The sequence below is a fragment of the Dicentrarchus labrax genome, unplaced genomic scaffold (genome assembly GCF_905237075.1).
Source record: "Dicentrarchus labrax unplaced genomic scaffold, dlabrax2021, whole genome shotgun sequence".
Taxonomy (NCBI): domain Eukaryota; kingdom Metazoa; phylum Chordata; class Actinopteri; family Moronidae; genus Dicentrarchus; species Dicentrarchus labrax.
Window position 1 is genome coordinate 23,207,327 of NW_026136715.1, and position 15,056 is coordinate 23,222,382.

Sequence of the window (15,056 nt, forward strand, 5' to 3'; positions counted from 1 at the left end):
GGAGGCTGTTTATTCTGCTAAATTGGAGAGATGGAAAAACACACAGACAACTTCATAGTAAAATTTTTTTTTGATTAAATGCCCTAGTGCAAAATGACCCAACTTACAAGAAGCCTTTATTCAAATATTTTACATTAAATATTTATTATTATATTATTTCTTTTTTTTTTTTACATTTTGAATCATGACTGAGCGTTTTGTGTTTGTTTTTCCTGGATCTAGGTTAACCATGTTTACTGGTAGTCGCAGTTGTGTTTAAGGAAGTTCCACTTTTATTATGGCCACTCCTGAATGAGTGTTAAAATTTAATGTAATTATCTTATCACCATGTGTTACAAGGTACCTACCTGGAAAATCCCACAGCCTAACCCTTCCTTGATCTGACGCACCTAATCTAGGAATAAATAAAGACAACTTCCTGTCAAGACGGAGGAGGTCTTTGCTTTTATTGTCATATGTTTAAGGTTGAGATAGGGCGGAAATGACAAACAGCAGGTCAGTGAATGGCTCGACTGTGTTGCAACTCGACCCTGAAACTAATACTACTTTTTAATTGGCATTTAAGTACGTCAGGCGTTGTGCGTTATTTGAGGGGAATTTACAACAACCTGCTGTTCAGACAGATTAAAACCACCAACTGATGCTGCAGTACATTTTTTGAAATGTAGAGAAAATGCATGAAGATGATGACAAATCACCATCAAATGATATGATTCTTAACAATGAGGCTGTCATGCACAAATGTTTTGTTATTTCCCAGAAGCATGATGTGAGCGGGCACCTCACTTCTTTATTATAGTTCTGTAAACAAGGGCATATCAAAACACACACAAATCAAATGTACAATATATAAAGTCTGAGTTCTTAGTTGGCACATTGGGATTACATTTGTTAAATGAGCGTGGTCATTTTCCAAAGCAAACCTCACATTTTATCAATAAATGTCAGCATTTTGAACTTTAATGCTGTATACTACTGTGAAGTTTAAATCACTGAATGTTCTGAAAACAAATCAACCCACTCAGCAAACATATCAACCCACTCAGCAAACAAATCAATCCACTTGTGTTCTGAACCTGATGTTACGTGCCCGAATAAGAAACAAAGTCCATTAAACCAGTTAGACCAATAAGTCAGGTGTCAATTTAAGTGCAAAATATTTTGAACATCATTTTAGGGAAAGTGCCTGTCAGAGTTATTCTCTTTCCACTTTTTGATGTCATTTGTATCAGCTTGTATGTGCAGTTCAGTAATGTACTACTGCAAATGTATAATGCATAATGCATAAATTCCAGCTTTGTAGAGTTAAAGCTGCTATGTGTAGATTCTTTTGTGTTCTTATAATTTAAATATTCAACATAATTTAAGTTAGTCTGACAGCATATGACACACATTCCAGTGAATATTGGTGCAGTTTGTGTTGCTTTCAGCCATTTCATTCCTGTCTGGTAGAGGGGTCTACCACAGCCTCTTTTAAAAAAAACACCAGTGGGGGCCACTATAGTCAGACTTTTATGGTTCTGTTGAAGGTTCAAAATCGGAGTGTACCAATTACAATGTGCACTTATCAAAAGCGCACAAAATAATTTTACACAAAAGATTTTCAATGCCAAATATTTAAGATATAACTAATGTGTCAATATAATGCAGTTACAGTGAAGTCCAGTCAGTCTAGAAGTTTACATCAGACCGGGTTGGCGAGTGAATGTGCTGAAAATAGTGGTAGTAGTTGAGGTGGTAGTGGGGTCAGGCCCGGGGTGCACGGGTTCTCGCATACAGCGCATATTCCCAGTGCTGAATACACACTGCAGTGGCCACAACACAATGACAACAAGCAGCACCATGAGCACAATGAAGAGCACCATCCTTTTCCAGTCTGCCAGCCGATCCAGTCGGCCAAAAGTCCGAGACCCCGTCTGGATTGGAGCGTCCACTGTTTTGCTGGCTCCAATGTCAATGCAGACGCAGAAAGCCGTGGGACTGTCAGGGGTGCCCGAATCAGTGTTGTGCCTGGAGCTCTTGTAGCACAACTTCTCCCCATCCAACCACACCGGCTCCTCCTGCTGCTGGTGGCTGGGCAGTTTGCAGAGGACCTCGTGGCTGGTGGTCAGGGCCGGGGGTCCATCCTCGGGCAGGAGGGTAGAGTGACGGCAGAAGGGGCAAGAGAGGCGAGTGCTGCTGCCATTACCGTCTTGGTCAGCCAGCGAGACAGCCATGAGGCGGGAGAGGCACTCCAGGCAGAAGGTGTGGGTGCACTCCAGCAGCTTGGGTGTTTTGAAGACATTGTCATAGGTGTTGTAGCAGATGGAGCACTCCGGCTGGCTCACGACTGACACCTTCTTCTGCATCTCTTCAGCGGTGTCCTGGCGGGCGACCTGCATGTGCCAAATCTGCGGAGACTGTTCCATCTTCAGAACTATAAGCTCACCCTCTCCTATGTCGAGTCTCCTCTGGACCCTCTGGCCTTCTCTTTCCTCACCTTGGTGTGTCCTTAACTGGATTATCCTAAAAGAGAATGAATGAAAAGTACAGATTTTCATATTTCAGATCATATCTCGCTCCTACTATCATGAAAACTATGCAAGCAAGTGCAAATAATTTTTTCAGTCATGCACAACCATAATCCCAACCGAATTTCAGTCAATCAGTGTACATTTTATACAGCCCAGTTGAATGCTTAACTTTGAACGATGTTTACCCTCAGGCAGAGAACACGTAATATTACAAAGCTGATAGGATTTTGGTCGGTCAATGAGTAATTCAGTCACGAGTGTTGTGCAAAATGGGTCAAATGTGTTGAGTGATATTGTGGATTTACTAAAGCAGAAGCAACAAGCACAAACAAGTGAGCCAGTGAAGTGATGTGCCCGGCAGGATTGGCCAATGCCCACCCCTATAGTCTTTATAGTGTGGGCAAGATGTTCCGCAGGTGCAGTGAGGGTTACCTAACCATGACAAGCCATATTCGAGACCCTTTATTTCACCATAAATTATAAAAATTAAAAACCTTTACTGACCAAGAATAAGCCCCCAGTAGTACAGTTTGGTGTTATAATGCTTTACCAGTGAATGACTCAATGTCCCGGTCATTAACAAGCACCGTTTGCTGAGCGTCATATGATACATTGTAGATGGAACGTTTTTGCTTGCTGATGACCTGAGCATAGAGTCAATCGAGTGCAAACCTTATGGTCCTCACACTCTCAGGCTGACTGATGATGATGATTCTGTACAATGTGTTTGTGGAAGAAACGTTTTTTCCAAATCAGTGTCGCTGCTACGTTTGGGGCTCATCTGCTTTACCTTCAAATATTTCTATATCAGTGTAGGTAGTGAAAATACAGAATCTGTTATCTAACTAATGATTAAGCAAGCAAACTGAAACAGTGTAGCCCACGTGCTGTCTTGATAGCTATTTTGAGCTAAGTTCCTGTTAGCTTTTAACCCTTCAACACCAAGATGGAGTGGATATTTTATTGTTTTGCACTTTTTAATGTACACAATGACTGAAAATACAAAGGCAACTCTTTTGACACACATTCACGTTCACATAGCTTTTTATAATGCTGTGTTCCTGAGAGTTTATCTCTATCTGTAGAAAGAAAACAACTAACAAACTGACCCCTGAGACCATGTTAACCTGTCACCTGTAAAACCGCAATGTAATTAAGACATATAGTACCAGAATAACCTCAATATCTTACCCATGTCTTATCAAAGAAGACCTTATCAGACTGCATAGAGTTTACATGCAACAGTTTGTGCTGTTTACAGTTATTCAAAAGAGTTGAGTATTTTACTGAGCAGTTTGCATATAGTGGTAGCCAGTGGGGCATGCAAACGTACACCAGCTGACACAGGGAGTCCTTGAGCACCTTCTTGCATCAAGCAGCTGATGAAAGATTGGGTGAGTTACAGCATGTGGATGAACACAGGCTGCTTTGTTAATGTGACTTTTTGAGCATGTGTGTTCAAATGTTTATATCAGACAGTACAGGAACTTTACAGGAGCTAATAGACCAGACCTGTGGGTCACCGGGACCAGGGTTGAATAGTGTAAAGTCTGCAGGGCTTTGAGGACCAAATTGCTGCTCTCTTTTGAGCCTCGTGTTTTTAGGATGATAAGAATATTACATGGTAATAAGCTGCCTGCTGGTGTTGTGGGTTAGGTTAAAGACCCCTAATGTGAAGGAGACTGTGTGTGTTTGTGTGCTGGGGATAAAGGATGGTCAGAGCACAGGTGTTCTCCTCTCTGTGCCCTCGGGGCTGGTCCTACCCCACAACTCCCATCTACACAAAGTCCCTGCTTGTTCTCCACCTAATCACTTCATCTACCCTTGAAATTCCTGCACTACCGACTCTCTCTCTCTCTCTTCATCTCCACAGAATTTAAACATGCTTTAGTGGGATGAGGACAGATTTTTCTGTATAATTACACCTGTCTTATCAGTTTAAAGCCCCTCCTAGTCACTAAGCAAGACTCAATTCCCCTTTTGCTCAGATTGAAATTCTGTGATCCGGTGTGGTCGTTTGCCTGAGCCTCCTGATCAAAAGTGTATCCAGATAAAAATTGAACTTCATGACAGACTGTTTTGGTTAACCCCACCTCACCAACCACTACGGAGAAAAATACCTGTGTCCAGTGGGAGTGGACTGAAACTAAACTGAAAAATCCCTTCAAACATTCAAATATTTACACAGTTGCCTCTCATTTTAAAATAAGGCTGCTACAGAGTGCTCAGTGCAGGTTTAAAAAATATGTAGAGAAATGGAAGAATTAATAAGTAACTGGAATAATAACCAGCTTTTTCACTTTACTTGAGAGGAATCCTGTTCAAATTATGTAATTTGTGTTGGAACAAACTGTGTTTAACTGCTGTTAGGGGCAGCGAACACTGCCTTTGGCTCTCTACCACTATGCTGTTATCATTCCGCCCATTGGCATGTTCACAGTATTGGCCTAGCTAGTATTTACACAAAGTGTTCATTCACACCCATACATTTTCATATTAGGTTAATCAGTTTATGCTTAATATCATTCTCAGGTCATAGAGATCACGCTCAAGGTCTTTGAGAGGAGAAACCGTTTTCCAAAGCCCCAGGCTATGTTACCTGTAGAACGAGCACAGAGTAAATAGCAACCTACCCAGAACTGAACAACACACTCTTACAAGCCAATGAGGTGAAAGCAATTTTGGCGACGGCCTCAGGCTGTACTTTGTTGTAGTCCTAATGTTTCCTTGAACAGTCCTCGGCAGAACACCAGGTTATATATAATGTAGTTTTTAAATAGAATCATCACAAAGACTCAGATACATTTACAGCGTCTTTGTTTGACCTTGTCTTTTACTGTGTAATGATAAAAACAACAACTCAGGTCTAACAAATCCCACACCTGCTCCACTGTGTGCTTGACACGACCTCTCCTGTCCAGTAGATCTCCATTCCCGGTGATCTGGCCACACATTCAGCTTCTATCTTAAAGGTTTAAAAAAGTTTCACAATTTTGAATCTGCCGGCTGCTCAGAAGGAATGCGCCGAGCACATTCCACGGCTCTCTATCTAAGGTCCTGCCGAGTTCATTTACAAATGCGAAAAATGTGCTGTTTACATCACGATCTGACCCTCTTTCACACATTAGAGACACAGCACTGGGAACACGTTATTAAATTATATCCCTGCATTGGTGAAATATGTCCTTTGGTTTTCTGAAAGTTAAAGAATGGATAGTCTTCTTTTCTAACCCTTCTATTTGTTATCTGGTGTACACTGAATTTTGTTACAAACCTAGTTTCAGCCCCTTAAGAGGGAGTTTTGAAGAAGAAATAACTCATTCTTTGTTTTACAGATGAGAAGATGAGCAGTTAAACACACCCCTGCTCAGTCCAGTATGCTCTGGGGTTTTGCTGCTATGGCCTTATTCGGTCTGACCAGTAGCTTATGATGGCTAATATTAGCTCATGTTAGCAAACTTTAGCTTGATTCAGTTCACTTGACAGTTGTCTTTACTTGTGCTAGAGTCCAGGTGGAGGCTAAGCAATCCATAGGTTATTTGGAGTCAAAATGAAGGGTCATAGCTCGTAAGTCAAATATTAACTAAGTTGTTGCTGAAACCAAAATACCAGGTCCCTAATTGTCTTTGTAAGGTATTCTGCTTTGAGCTTCAATTTATGGTGTCTCATTGCCATTAAGGGCATGTCCCACTGACCCATTAGTACACAAATTGCAGCTCATCTGCCAAGTGTCCTTCTTAAGATTCATGTAAAAAATACTGTAGTTTGCTCTTTTCAGCCCCTTTGTGTGGGGCTGTGTGTACCTTCAGCTCGACTATCATCCACAATGCTGCCCTACCTGTTCTCAGTTTGAAAAGTAAATGAAACTGGATCTACCTGCTGTTTGAACTAGGGGTGGTGGGGTTGGGGTGTGCTGCAGTTTACAGTTTAACTGAACCCGAGTGTGCACAGACAGCACATGTAAACACAACAGACAATGCAAGAAACAGTATACAGACACTTGAGAATCATAACTGACTGTAAGGAAAGCTGCTCGTGCACTCTTACATTCATTTGCAACTAAGTAAAGTTAAGGAAAAACCTAATTTATTACAGATGGGCTGTCTGGAGTTAAGTTGTATTGATTTCAACTTTTAGGAAAATCTCTTCCCTCAAAGTACTGCAGTTCTTACAAAGTCTCAGGTCATACTTATGGTCTACACTTTAAAAGAAAATGCTAAACTAGTAGAAGTTTTTAACATCTTGTATTATAACAACAGTAAGCCACAAACTGGTATAAAAAGCACAAAGGCAGCAAAGGTTCAGTTTACCTGTTGACTGAAGAAGATGTCAGATGATCCTTTCTTTATCTCTCAGGGGCCGGGCTCAGCTCACTCCTATTGCACCTGAAAATGCATTTTTCTGGAGTCAACTGACTTCTGGGATGCCAGCAAGGAGTTTGGGGTTTTAATTGTGCCTCTGACCAGGCTAGAGTCCTCCTCTGTATTGGTCTGAACAGTCTTCTGGAGTCACAGGTGTGTGGGTGTGTGTATAAGTAGGGTTGTGCTCAGAGGCTGTGTAATAGCTTGCAGTGTTGGTGTCAGTTCTGGGTCCTCCTTCCTCTGTGTCCGTTGGCCGGTATCACCTGCCCCTGCTCTGTCAGCTCCCCTTTTGTAGCACTTTATGCAAATGACTTTAGACAGTGTCTCAGCCTTGAGGTGGCGTCTGGAGGTGGAAAGGAGGAGGAGGAGGAGGGGGGAGAGGGGGAGGAGGAGAGGGAGGGAGGTGAAGGAAGAAGCCTCAAGACTTCAAGGAGAGTAATACACATTCTTCCTCTATCACCACTCCTCCCTGTCTCTTTCTATGTTGATATCTTTCTCTTTCTCCTCCTCACCTCTTTGTACCTGTCTTCTCCCCCCCCCCACACACACACACACAATGCAAATACACCTCACCTCCAGTCCAATATACAAACACATACAGTGTAATAAATCCTTCACCTGACAGCTGCGTTCCTTTTCTTATAATATCTCACATCTGCACTCTACAGACTGCACCTTTTTTCTCTCTCCCCAGAATGATGAAATGCAAACTGTATGAATCAGTCGATGTGGTGTAAACACCACTGCAATGGGCATTTCACACAAAAGACAAACTACACAGCTTTTGCATCAGCCAGAATGCCTGGGTTGAACAATACATATAAGGGATTCATTTCCATTTAGTCAGTGATAAGGTAGCAGGTGGCGATACAGGACTATCTTCCCATCGTAGCACCAAGAGCCTGTTGTTCCACTTCCTTACTGCTGTACAGTGTTGCTGGTTGGTATGACACATGTTCCCAGAGTTCAGAGCAGCAACCTTTATGCGTGTGTATTTTGAAAACGTTCCCAGCTACGCTTCACCAGAGTGTTTTGTAATGACAAATGTGATGTCATGTTGGGTCTTAGATGATGAGATCACCATTACGTAGAAAAGCATTTTCTCCAAACCTGCATTTCAAAGACTTTTATAAACATTCTTTCAATAATTAATTCAGGAAATAAACGTAAAAAATAACAAATGTCCACCAGGAAAAGGCGCCTGCTCATTAAGATAACTTGAATGATGTGTGTTAGACCTTTTTATTGGATTACTCATTTTATTTTATGGTAATGACTAATGGCTCTTGGCCCATTAGTAATAGCATGTCTCTGCAATAACAGCTGGCTAACTGACTTGGTTATTTAGTAACCCAAACACAAATACTGCCGTATCATATCAGCAAAGTAATTTATTGGGCATTGAGTTGTGAGTGCTTTGAGGAAGGAGCAGGTATACAATCAAAAGCTGTTTTATTCGCCTTCCTGGAATCCCTGAACTTGGCTTTATAATAAATATGTCAAAGATTTAGTGGGTGGCTGGGTGAAAGTAATAAGCTACAGTAAGTTATCTTGCGGGATGGAGGGCAGGGGGAAGCTGCCGCAGAGGCTGAGGAGGGATCCACGTGAGCGGGGAAGCTGCGTGTGCAGGCAGGCTGTAAATGACACAATGTTGACTGTCTCTCCACCCGGCCTACATTTACTCCAACACGAGAGAGCAAAGATGATTTTTTCAACCTTTGTCACCAAGGACAAAATCTAGCATTTTTTCAGGATAAAATATCCAGTGTTACATGAGCGTGAACTGTGGTACTAGATATACAATCTGGTATCCAGATATGAATTGCACCGCTGTGCCTATAGCCTATGTACTCCACGACGAGCCGCTAACATAGCTTTAGACCCTTGGCCTTGCTTACCACCTCAACTTTCAGTGGAAAGTTTAGTGTTCCCTAAAGTTTCAGAGGCAGCAAAGGTCCACAGATGGAACGGAACTAGGGCCGTTGATGTTATGGGGATTGGGTCTTTCATCCAAAAAATCATCACTATATTACCTCACATTGTGTATTTAAGCATTTTCTTTTGTTTTGATTTAATTAATTTCACAGATCTTACTTTAAAACAAATTGTGTCAAATTAGAATTGACACAATAGTGTCAATTCTAATTGAGGAAACAGTACACCTCAAGGTGCTTTTCCACCTTCCAGCACCCATCTGCACCCATCTGCTTCTGTACAACTCAGCAACCAGCATCAGCATTACATCAGTTTTTCCAATGCGGTAGTCTTCATGTGAATTTGGTAAAAAGTCACATGGGAGAATAGGTTCCTGGATCCAACACCCAGCATGTTTACACTTCCTGTCTGTATCCTTTCTTTACTGTCAACCAGCGGGGTGCCACACGTGAGATTAGGTCAACTGCCTTCTGTTTTTATGCCCCTGAACTGTGGATTTACTGCATCTAGATATCAGAACAGCAAACTCATTGTATGTTTATTATTGTATCTTATGACCTTTCTTTTTAATCTGGCTTTTATTTGGAGTAATGTTATGGCCTTAGTTTTAGTTTTAATCATTGTTTTTTATATTATTTTTATCTCTGTTTTTTATTTGTTTCTACTGACTATTATTTATTAGTGTTTTAAATTGTATTGTTTCTATTGAATTCATTTTTAGTTTAGCCTTTACTTGTATTTTTTTTGTTCTTTTTGTTGTTTCAGTTTTACTATGTGAGCTCCTTTGGGCTGCTTGTTTGTATGAAAGGTGCAATATAAATAAAGTTGAGTTGTTGAACATAAATAAAACATCCACATTCAATAAATGCTACTTGTGAATTGTGGAGGGCTGGAATGTATGTTAGAAGAACAAGCAGGAAGAGTTTAGTTTTGGGGGTAAATGAGATCTGTTTGACTACAAGGACAGACAGAGATCAGGTGTGACAGCAGAGGTTCAAAAGAACTACAAAACAAAGTAGGTAAATACTGATTTACAAGCTTATGAGAGTCTATTTTATAGTTTACTGTACGCCTAGTTATAGGTTACTGACTTATCTTTATGGCCTGACTGCAAAACAGTCATGTTTTATGAATAATCTTTGTCCCTGTGACTCTTACCGTAGCGCTCTCTGTGTTTTCTTACCAACTTATGTATTAAGGAAGAGGGAAGTATATCATCCTGCTCTTTATCAGGGTCACATTATCATGACCATTAGTATATTAACAAACTTTTGAGTTCAAGCAGACCTCACCCCATTCCGCTTTGCAAAAGGTTATTCCCAGAATAGCTTTCCATAACAAAGATCCTACTTTTGAATTCAGGTTCAAGCAATATTTGTGTTTGGTGTAAGGTGATCATTTTCCAACACACTGATGCTCACCGTGGCTCTTATTTATATAGTTGTATTTATGCTGGTCTAGTTTCTGCACTGTTGCATAGGCTACAAGGAAAAAGGACTCTTGGAAAAAAAATGGCATGTTGGAAGAAAAAACACCTGTTCTGTGACAGGCAAGCTATTAAAGGATTGAAGGATAGGGTCACATTTCTTCAAGTCTGTCTTAAATCAACACTCACATACCTATATGTACACTGATTTGGTCACTGTGGTCATTTCTCCTGTTCATACTGGCCATGAAGAGATTCCCCATCTTAACGCGATTCCAATGGAAGTATTGGAGGTTGAAAGGTGCAGTCCTTGCTGTAGCTGACACAGATGTGTGACAGTTTAAAGGAAAAATCGACATAAACCTCCCAGTCTCTGGAACCCTCTCCATTCTCCCATAGGTGTTTAAATTATTCACATAATTTTCATTCTCATCAAACCATTTAGTGAACCCCTAATGTCCTGTATGAAAGCATCTGTCTGCAACCGCCTGTGCATTCAGAAGTGTATTTGAAGTTAATATGAGGCTTCAGCAGAATGCGCCGGTGATAAATTCCCTCTTTGCGTTACTATCCCTTCGCCACCACTGTCCAGGGAAACACAGGAAAGAGGAATTTTTGTCAAGCTGCCAAAGCCTCATATTAGCTTTGAGTTCAGAATGGTATTTTTGCAGTGACAGCCAGTATGCAGAGAAGGAACGAAACTGCTTCTATGAAAATACGGACAGATCAGTATTAGTTTAAAACTTACTTGAAAAATGTTAACCTATCCTTAAAGCAACCTTTATGGCACCCTGGCAGCTCCCCTGGCAGAGCTAGTGCTCCATGTAGTCCTTGGTGCAGTGGCCCAGGGTTTGACTCAGACATGTGGCCCTTTGCTGCGTGTCATCCCCCCTCTCTCTCCCCCCTTTCCTGTCACTCTTCAGCTCTCACTATCTAGTAATGGAGATAAAAAATGTTTTATAGAGATTACCATTCCCAAGACTGAATTACCAACTGAGCAAAGTGCCTAGGGGCCTCAGGGGCCCTGAAGGCACCAGATTCAGGTGGTAATTATCTGACTAATTTAACATTGTATGAGATATGCACCACTAAAGTTCAATATAAGTGGATATGATGAATCATAGTAGTTCTTGCATTTAATGCAAAATCTAGTTGAATCCAGTTTATTTAAGTTTATATTGTGCTCACCTGGTTCATACTGATAAAAAATAACACAGCAATCCTCAGCAGGGTAGTACCAGTAGCAGTTGTAGTAGTAGTACTCTAGCTACAGGACAGAGTGTGCTGGTTGGTTGCAGCACATCCATGCACTGTACTGATGAGTAATGCAACAGGGTACACAGAGTGCACAGTGCAAAGTCAGTGAGGAGTAAAAAAATCTCTCTGTGTCTTTGTCTAAAAACAAAGTATTCCTCTTGACTTCCAGGGAATGGAACAAGTCTGGTCTTGTCAAGTATACAATCTTCTTCTCCTAGTTTATCCACATTCTGCACTTTCCACTCTTTCTCACATTTTTTCTGAAGTTCTTTAACTTCTCACCATTAATATTTACTCATATATCATATCATTACTGTAATGCTACTTCTGTCCGCTGTGTAAATATTGCTGCATGTTGGGCAATCCTGTATTAACCCTTTATTTCTGATTCAAACTGAGGCTCTAAGAATAGAGTGTACATGTTGTTCAGATAAGTGCTCTGAAACAAATGCGTGACTGACTTTAAACCTGAGATCCAACCAAGATCCAACCAACCAGCCCTTGTCAGAGGGCCTCCAGTAAGTGAGCTACTGTTCTGTAGGTAGAGGTCTATCCATGTTACTGTCCATGAATTCCTACAGGGAATGCTGCCCCTAGAAGGCCAAGAAACCATTTACACCCAGAATGACTCCCCTTATTGGACTGAGTGACTTCAGGTGAGTTCAAGTGTTCTTGACTGAGTTCTCAGCTTCTTCATAGATCACTGACAGTGTGTATTTTCCTGTCTTTATTGTTGATTTGTCCTTCATTGTGTGAATTCTGCTTTGTGTGATGTAGATTTGATCACATTCCCATCTTATTTATTGACCGATCGCCTTATCGTGGTGATTATTAATTTCTTTAGGCTCTTTGTTTGTTAGACTATACAAAAAAAACTGTGAATTCACTTCAGTGGAGAGCTCTTTTATGAGGCTCTTAGGGGGGTCCACTGTCATTATACCAGCATCCATTCAAACTGTTGTTCTGAATTGCTCACAGAAGGCTTTGAGACATTTCAGTGAGCTGGTGAAAGGCTTCACAGCAACCTGATAAAGTCATGTTTGACTGAGGAAAGTAGAAGTGGATTGTCAGCAGTCCAAGTGGAATGGAATAATAAGTAAAGGTCCTGCATTCAAAACATTACTTAAGTAAAGGTACAGAAGAATTATCAGCTAAATATACTTAAAGTAAAAGTACTTTATTATGGCACCTATGGCTGATATATCTGATGTTAATACTGATGCAACAATAGTGTGTTAATGCTGCAGCTAGCTGAGGTGGGTCCCAGTTTGTCTGTCTATGTATGTAACTACTATATATGAAGTGCAGTAAAACGTACATTTCCCTCTGAGAATTAGAGGCACATAAGTATGTAACATAAACATAACAAAATGGATATATGCAAGTAAAGTACCTTTAAAATTGTACTTAAGTAGTCAGTAAATGTACTTAGTTACTTACCACAACTGTGAATAATCATCACTATGCCAGAAATGAATGTCGCAGTAACTAGGGACAGTATGCAGTATTAATAGAAGCAGCAGTAGGTCTCTTTCACTCTACTGCTTGTACTCGTATAGCGGCATGTAGTTAGCTTCTATCTGTGTCTCTCTGCAACATTGTCTAAAAACAAAGCAAAAGGAAAAGACACATCTTTCTAGGATAAATATTATGTTAGATTGTCACAATCAGACCTTGTCGGTGCTGTGAATGTAAGTGTAAGTAGCATGTGCACAGGGAGGTCGGCCTGCTTCGGCTACAAACACGTGAACTGGTCAGTTTCTGTGAGCTCCAAAAACCAATCCCTGAGGCATGAAACTAAAATAATTGTCATGCAAATACTTTCTAGCTCCTCATTTGTATTTTTGGTCGAAATTATGAAATATTTTCCACAAACCAGTTTTTTGATTTATTGGCCTTGCTTTGAGTTGCTGTAAGTCTATCATCAGGACTTGTGTCATTTATCAAATCTCTCCTAATGGTAGGCTACAGTCGTTCATCAAGGGGAGTGAAATGAAACTCTCTAAAAGAGTAGATCTTGGCAGATGAAAATATGTGTAAATTTGCATCAGGCCTCTGTGACAGTCTGTCCATTTGTTATTGTCCACAAATCTCATGGAAAGACCAAAACCAACAGTGTGTCTCTCAATATTTTCCAACCTCTTCAGCCTGTCTGCAGCTCTTGACTACAAACCCATTGGTTCCTATTGAAGAAACTGCCACAGATATATAGTATTTTTTATTTCTATTCTGTTGTTGTTTAGGCCTTTTAATAGACAGTGACAACCAAAGATGGACAGGAAAGGGGGGAAGAAGAGAGAGGGGACGACATGCAGCAAAGAGCTGTGGGCTGGAACCAAACCTGTCCTGCTGTAGCAAGGACATGGGACATGGGGCGCAAGCTCCACCAGGTGAGCCACTGGGGCATTTAAAAAAGCAAACGTTACTCAAACAGTAAATAGTGCATTTGTTGGGGACTATTTTCAGCAGTGGATTAATCCACATCGACAAGACCTATCCTTCAAACCTGACCTTGACAAGTCTTAGTTCACAACACTGATACAGCATGTATGTGTACTCTGTGCTATCCCAAGTTTTTGCTGTACAATTTTATTAAACTGTAAACTGATATTGGTATATAGTGTTACACACCTTAAGTCAGACCCTGTGGATTTAAAGGTTAAATCAACAGTTCATTTTCCTCCCCCAAACAATTGACCTATCGACTAACTTCCACCACTTGTCCAAAACACACACAATCTTTCTGTTGGCATAATGTTATGTAAATGCTGATGCACCGAAACAGGAAAGTTATTTCAGTGCATTGGAGTGGAAACTCAACTCTGCTGCTCCTTTCCTGTCAGTGGAAGCATGTGGAGACTGTGCCCCCATGTGGTCACAGTGGGGACATACTTGCATGTCCTTGCTTGGATACTCTTTTATGTTAACTGGCACCGAGACATTTTATTGACCTAAAATCTGCCTCTCAGGCTGAGCTTGCTCCTGTGAACTGTTCCAACAAACATGTTTGTATCCTGGGGTTGGGATCTCAGTAAAGACAGTGGGAGATGTATGCAGCCAGAGAGGAAGTTGTGCCTGGGAGGCTAAGAGTAGGGCAAAAGGAGTTCCTTTTAAGGAGAACCTGTTCTGCCAGAATACTTGATGTCTCTCAGGGTGTGTCATTCAATCAATACTCCGGTCCTCTGCAGGATCGACTCTTCTGTGTAGATACTATTTTCAAGTGACTCTTTTTTTTTTTCAGTCCCCAATCTGACATAATGACTGAGGTCAGAGGTTGGACGTACATGCTGAAGAGGTATTTTACATCATGTGCTGGTAAGTTGTTTGCAATGCAGTGAACATCATGCAAAGAGGCTTCTGTCCTGGATTTTAGAAAAGTAAAAGAAATGTTTCTGAAGTGGAAAAGGATGATTGGAAACAAGTGACATTATAAGTAGCCATACTTTTTCTAGCTGGTGCAAAAGCAAATAATTTTTTTTTATGATAGTGAAATATATTTATACTGCTTTTCCCTGATAGAATAGATACAGCCCGGCTTTACTTAACTGAAGGAATCCTGCAAAT

General features: G+C 40.8%; 1 protein-coding gene across 1 annotated transcript; it reads right to left on the reverse strand.

Moving 5' to 3' along the window:
* Positions 1-421: 421 nt before the first annotated feature.
* LOC127378050 (RING finger protein 223) lies at positions 422-7,209 on the reverse strand. Its single transcript, XM_051426543.1, has 2 exons — positions 6,824-7,209; positions 422-2,505 (listed from the first exon to the last, which is right to left on the reverse strand). Exon 2 carries the CDS (start codon positions 2,406-2,408, stop codon positions 1,680-1,682), a length of 729 nt encoding a protein of 242 aa, XP_051282503.1. The 5' UTR covers positions 2,409-2,505; positions 6,824-7,209; the 3' UTR covers positions 422-1,679.
* Between the last annotated feature and the right edge of the window lie 7,847 nt (positions 7,210-15,056).

Excerpts from the sequence above, each read along its gene's own strand:
- LOC127378050 (XM_051426543.1), bottom strand. The coding sequence starts at position 2,408 with ATGGAACAGTCTCCGCAGATTTGGCACATGCAGGTCGCCCGCCAGGAC.